The sequence below is a fragment of the Papio anubis genome, chromosome 12, assembly GCF_008728515.1.
Source record: "Papio anubis isolate 15944 chromosome 12, Panubis1.0, whole genome shotgun sequence".
Taxonomy (NCBI): domain Eukaryota; kingdom Metazoa; phylum Chordata; class Mammalia; order Primates; family Cercopithecidae; genus Papio; species Papio anubis.
The window spans coordinates 104,979,582-104,986,038 of record NC_044987.1 but is presented as its reverse complement, the minus strand read 5'-3'; the positions used below and the strand labels follow the sequence as shown (position 1 = coordinate 104,986,038).

General features: G+C 55.8%; 1 protein-coding gene across 7 annotated transcripts in view; it reads left to right on the top strand.

The window, feature by feature from the left end:
• The first annotated feature begins 366 nt into the window (after positions 1–366).
• Positions 367–6,457, top strand: part of CD82 (CD82 molecule) — a 55,285-nt gene continuing 49,194 nt past the window's right edge. For 3 of the 7 annotated variants that reach the window (XM_031653542.1, XM_031653539.1, XM_021925878.2), the window contains exon 1: positions 388–515. Coding sequence is in view for 1 of the 7 variants with exons in the window: in XM_031653536.1 (XP_031509396.1) it covers positions 2,685–2,834 (150 nt within the window). In the remaining 6 variants the exon portion in view is untranslated. Of the gene's footprint in view, positions 516–1,053; positions 1,112–2,360; positions 2,835–6,457 lie in introns of those variants that run through there. The other 4 variants (XM_031653537.1, XM_021925877.2, XM_021925876.2 and 1 more) reach the window with 4 other exon arrangements.

Below are 6,457 nucleotides of genomic sequence, written 5' to 3'. Positions count from 1 at the left end.
GAAAGTGAAGGAGGCAGGGGCGCTGGGAGGGCCCGGGAGACCGGGAAGGACGAGGTAGGCGGGAGCTGGGCGGGACCGTTAGGCAGCGCCGCGAGTGGGCAGGGCTGGAGCGGCGCTGGCTTCATCCCCTGTGTAACCTGGGGGCGGGGCTGCCGGGATAGAAGAGAGAAGCCGTAGCGGGGCGGGAAGAGGGGCGGGGCCTCAACTCCAGCAGGGCCCGGCGGCGGGGCTGGTCGGGGTAGGGCCATAGGGGGCGGGGCCTGGCCATAGGGGGCGGGGCCTGGCCGGCGGGAGCGCACCGCCTTCTCAAAGGGCTCGGGGGCGGGGTCGGCGGAGGGGCGCCGAGGGGGCGTGTCCCCGGGGGGGCGGGGCCTGCCGAGTCCGCGGCGTTCCCCGGCTGCAGCCAGGAGGGGGCCGAGGAGTGACTGAGCCCAGGGCTGCGCAGTCCGACACTGACTGGGGCACAAGCGGGCGACGCTGGGCCTGCAGCGCGGAGCAGAAAGCAGAACCAGCAGGTGAGCAAGGGGGCAGCAGGCCGGGGGAGCCTGCCCGACAACCAGAGGCAAAGTTAGTTTTGACCCCCGCTTCTGCGGTCCGTCTCGGACAGCTTTCCTCGGAACTAGTGACAGGTCGGGGCAGCTGGTGGGTGAAAAGGAGCTTTAGCCCCCAGTCCTGAACCCCCAGTTCTCACACTCGGGCTTGCACTAGCTGCGTGATCCTGGGTCCGTCCCTCCACCCGGCTCTGGACCTCCCAGGTTCCAGCAGGAGGAAGTGAACCAGATTAATTCTACGCTGCCGTTGCCCTTTCTCACTTAAAACGCCGGAAGGTGAGAGCTGGCAGGTGAGCGCAGGCTGCAGGTCGCCACAGGTGTTCCCATCGCATTGCCCTCTGCAGTTTCTCTCCCTGCAAAATGGGACTAAGAGAAGCGAATTGCTTTAAAGAGTGCACTGGTTCCTCGGTTGGGGCTCGTAACCCATGAACTCTGGGGAAGAGGAGGCCAAAGCAAGGAGGTTCCATTTCCCGCCTCACCTGCTTCCCACAATTTCTGACAGTTCAGCTGAGTCGGACCCCCTAAGACTTCAAGTTGGAAACGCAGTGGGGCTTTTCCAGGTGAGCTGGCCTGAGCAGGGGGTTGGAAACGGGAACAGTTCTTACACTGGTGACTGGGGAAGAGAAGAGAAAACGCCACCAATCCTTGCGCCCAGAGTCAAGCCCAGGGCCCCAGTGGCTCTTGCAGCATACCCAGGGTTAATTTCTTGGCTGACAGGTTCTGTTCCTGGTGGCCGTGGGTGCTCTGTGCTGGGCCCCAGTAGTGGGGCAGCCTAGTTCTGTGGTCAAGGGCCTGGGCTTTGGGATCAAACTGATTTGGATTCCATTCCCCCTCCAAACTTCAGTTTCCTCACCTGTAAAACAGGGATAATGGCAATATCCAATGGCAGGAGCAAGCACTAAATAGAATACTGTGTATACACTACTTAGCAAGGCGCCAGGAAACCAGTGAGACCTCCGTCCGTGACAGCTGCTTTGATGCGGATGGGCAGGTGATGGGCTTGCTTCCTATGCGGAATAAGCCTTTTTTTTTTTTTTTTGAGAGATGGGGTTGGCTACAGCCCCTCCTGACCTTGTGATAGCCAGAAATTGCCACCTGCCACCAACATCACTCTATTTAAGGGATGAGGACTGTGTCATCTGGAACAAAGAGTGACTGAGTTTTCTGTAATGTTGCTTGAGGTTGGTGAGTGTTGAGTTAAATACGTCTAAAAATGTTTACTGAGCACCTACTATATGCTAGAGAGAGCTAGAGGTACAGAGGTGAACTAGCCAGACCTGACTTGCTGACAATGAGGGCTCCCCCATCCCTACCATGTCCCTGTAGAGAGGATCAGTCACACCCAGGGCTTATGACCAGATGAGATTTCATGGGTCTGTGCTGCCCTAGTGGCTGGAATCCAGCTATACCATTGCACACTTGGCTTGGGATGGAGGCGAGGGGCAATGTGGGCACCTGATATGTAAGCAGGGTTGGGCACCGAAGGACACTGAAGGAGCTGCATTATGTTGGCTCCCTGCATCTTCTGGGAGATAAGCTGTACAGTATGGAACAAACTGGAAAGTGCTGTGGGACAGAGATGGATTGGCGGCTGCGCTGTGTGCAGGAGACCGTGTGTGTATGTAGGGCAGGGGGAGGTGTTCAGAAGAGTGAGACACTTGAGAAGCCAGGGCAGGGGGTGGGGGTAAGGAGGCTTCCTGGAGGGGGTGAGACTTGAATAGGACTTTCTGCCTGGGCTCCTGGTCCTGGTTTGGCTTGGATCAACATGGGACCACAGTCTCTCCAAGCACTGAAGTGGCATAAACTGGAGTTTGGTATGGTGGGGAGGGAGAGGGTCTGGTAGGTGGTGCCTGAGGTGGGGAGGAGGAGACGTTCATTTCAACAGAGCCTACCTAGTGAGCCTTAAAAGAAAGCCCTCGCCATCACCACCTCCCCTTCCCGCTGGATGAATGACAAGCAACCACATAAGGCTTGCACCCTCAGGTTGCTTACCATCCAGGAAGGGGCTTACACAAGAATACCAGTGACTCTGATGCAAGATAAATGAAAAAAGGATTAGAGGGATCTTCAGAGCCTTACAGACTGGGAAGATTTCGGCACCCAGAATGAAGATGGTGTCTTGGGGAGAGGAAAATGCCTAGGCAGAGGCAGGGAGGTCAACCTGTCCTGAGAAGTCTCAAGAAACTGCTAGGTTGCTCATTCTGGCTGAAGTTTGGGACTGTGCGGGGATACACAGTGGGACCAGTAGGTGGAATCAGCTTACAGAGGGCCTTGAATGCCAGGGTAAGAACTTTGGATCTGATTTGCAGAAAGTGGGAGCCACTGAAGGTTTCTGAGGAGAGGAGTGACACAACAGAGCAGCACTTTAGGAAAGTCAGTCTGTGCCAGATGTGCTGGGGTGGAGGATCCAGCAGTCAAGGAATAATGAACCAATGGCTGCAGTGACAGGGAAGAAGGGGTCTGGGTGGCTTTGGGGATGTCTGCAGTTGGGAGTGAAGGAAGAGACACCAGCCATGGGGATAGCGAAGGCGCCACTGGAGGGGTGGAAGGGGACTGTTTCAGCACCTTTGCACTTCTTTCTCCTCCCCATCCTGTCTGGTACATACTAGGGGCTCAGGAAGGTGGCTGGATTGGGTGAGTGGTGGGGGCACTGGGAGGGTGATGAATGCTACAAGGGGGGGGTTTGCCCATGAAGGGGAGGCATCTGGGCCAAAAAGTGGGAGCCTGTGCCAGCCAGCAGTAAGTTTGGGAGTGGGGGGCGGGGTGGTTGGAAGAAGTGCCTGCTGGTCCCTCCTTCCCATCCCAGCCCAGGGAGGATAGGGGTGAGAGGTCACCATGTGCTATCTCTGGCAGTGGGTGAGCAGTCAAGGTACAAGTTTCCCACAGTAGGGGGACTGGGGCAGGATTTTGGCTTCCCTGGGCTCCTCTGAAGTTTCTGCTATGTGGGGGTGGCCCCCTCTGTCTTGAGGCCTCACACTTTAGAGTCACAGCCTGGAATCTCCCATCACCTATCCCCTTCTACCCTGGGGTTCCCCCAAGGACCAGACAGTTCCCACTCAACCCATAGCTGAGCAGCCCCAAGTCCTGAGTGTTCTTTTGGATTTGGAGCATCTGGGGCCAGCTGGCATCCCTGCTTCTGGTTTGGCCTTGGCCTTCTGCTCCAAACCGTTATACCCACTTCCTCCACCCCACGGGAAGCTCACGGGGGGCGGTTATGACTTAATCAAGAAGATCAAACGGCCAGAAGCTGGCTCTGTGAGAGGTGGGAAGGGAGGGAAGAGCCTGGACTGTTTGGCCTGGGCCTCTCCGTGGGACAGGACCCGTTTAATCTTAGCAGGAACTGCCCTACCCACCCGCTTCCCCTCCACTAAGCCGGGGTCTGAGGAGCTGGGAGGGGAAGCCCAGAGGTAAACATGGAGCGAGTGGTGTGGGACGTGTTGCTCCCCTCGCCCCTGACGCTGCCCTGAGAAGAGGCAGACAACCACAGACCTGGGGCCTCTGCAACAGGCCCAGCTGCTGTCTCTCGGAGGCTGGCTGGCTCCTGACTCACCCCCGGGCTTCCCCTCCACTGTGGTTTTCCTGTCAGCAGCTGATTCACTGTGCTGACAAGGAGAGGCAGCTGATAGAGGAAAGAGACCCATGTTCTGGTCCTTGGAGTTGGCTCCTGCTCTGCTGTTTGTGTGTTGTGTGACTTTAGATAAGTTCCGTCTCCTCTCTGGGATTCCTTCCCTGACTTGCGGATGCCCCGTTCTTTCCTTGGCTCCCAGGGAGTTCTGGGACCTGGCATCTATCCTTTGCAAAATAGGGCATATCTGTGAACACCCACCCATACTCAGAAGTGCGCACACACACACACACACACACAACCCCAACACAGTGGAGCTGGGCAGCTCCCCTCAGACAGAGCACTTGATCCTGCCTCCCTGTTCTTACCTTGTTTCCCCCACCTGAAGCACCTTTATCTACCTTCTGCCTGTTCACAGATTAGAGAGATGATGGTACGGCATGGCAGTAAAGCACTGGACTTTAGAGTTGAGATCTTGGCCCTGCCAATTTCTAGCTATGCGACCCTTTCTGAGCCTCAGTTTTTGAACCTGCAAATGGGGATAATGATGGTCATGGCTTCATAGGGCATGAGCAGAGGACAAAAAAGTACACATGAAACGCTTAGAATTGTTATCCCTAGCACATAGTAAATGCTCGATAAAGGAGAGCTGTTGTTGTTTGCTGCATCTAGTTGGTCTTTCAAGGCTGGTGCCAGGCTCCTTCTCAGGCCCCCAGGGACATTCCCAGAACACTTTCCTTCTGCACAGGGCCTCTGCGCCTCTCCAATATGTGTGTGCCCCAAGACGGCAGTCATGTCTGGCTATGTGGGGTTCTCTGGCTCTTCCTGGGGGCGGCTGGGTCTCCTCACTGTGACACTCAGCTTCCTGAGGGGCAGTAGGTCTGAACATCGCTGGCTGCTTTTCCCAAGCCCCTCCTTGCCCTTCACCTTCTCCTCTGTGCTGGTTTACACTGTCGCTTTGTGGTGTGTGACGTGTTTCCACGAGCTCTCCTGGACAGGCACTGCCCTCTCCTGTCTGTATCTCTGATTCCTGGCACACAGCAGGCACTTGGGGATCTATGACTGAATGAATAGGTAAGTGGTTCTCTTGGGTGGGGTCGGGAGTATCAGCAGGACCCAGCTTGGTGCCAGATACCAGGTGACTCCTTGGCAAAGGCAGAGCCAGGAAGCAGGACCTGGATGCCGCTGCCCGGCGCTTCAGGTCCGCGGGCCCCACTTCTGCAACCTGGATCCAGGGAGATGGGAACGCGCTGTCTGTCCTGGGATTGCTTTCGGCAGAGCTTCTGCTTCTCTTCTGATGCCTGGCCTTTACCCTCCTAAGAGGGGAGCAGCATGACTTCCTTCAGCCCCAACCCAGCGAGGGGCCACTCTGGCCTTTAGTGAACTCTGACTCAGCCAGAAAGAGCATCTTGGAGTCAACAGTTGTTTGTAGAAGGTGCTGCTATCCTATGGGGACTCAAGCTGGGGCCTGGAGAAATGGGATGGTGGCCTCCAGGAAGCCCATCCTGGACATCATCCATGCAGACCCCCAGGTGGGCAGCTCTGGGAAGCCCTACTCTCCCCTCTGGCCTCCTACCCTGCAGGGGAGGCTTTTGCCCCTTCTCTCTCCCCCTTGACTTTCCCTGCCTTGTGGACGGGTGATCTGGTGTGGGAGCTGTTCAGAGTTCTGGGCCTTGGATCTCAGGGTCAATGTATAGAAGTGAACAATGCCCTGAGGGCTGGGCATTAGGAAGCCCGGGTTCAAATCCTGGCTCTGCCATGGAACTACAGCGTGACCTTGGTCAAAAGAGGTGACTTCTAGGCTGGTTTTCTTCCTTTTAGGCAGCAAGTGCTCCAGAAGCCTTCCTGAGTCCCAGCTGGGCTTGGGCCCAGGGGAGTGGGGAAGAAAGCCTAGGCAAGATCACAGACTCTGGAATCAAACTGCCTAAGGATGATTCCTGCCTCTGCTACTTACCAGCTGGGCGTGACTTTGTGTCTTACCCCTCTGTGCATCAGTTTCAGCATCTATAAAATGGAGACAACAATAGTACTCATCTCATAGGGTTGTTTGAGAATGATATACGAGCTAATGCACATGAAGCATTTAAAACAGTGCCTGGCACATAGTTAGCGCTATGTACGTTCCTGCTGTTTTTGGTAGCATTTATTTTTATTTATTTATTTTTGAGACAGAGTCTCACTGTATTGCTCAGGCTGGAGTGCAGTGGTGCAATCTTGGCTTACTGCAACTTCCACCTCCAGGGTTCAAGTGATTCTCATGTCTCAGCCTCCTGAGTAGCTGGAATTACGGGCATGCACCACCACGCCAGGCTAATTTTTGTATTTTTAGTAGAGATAGGAT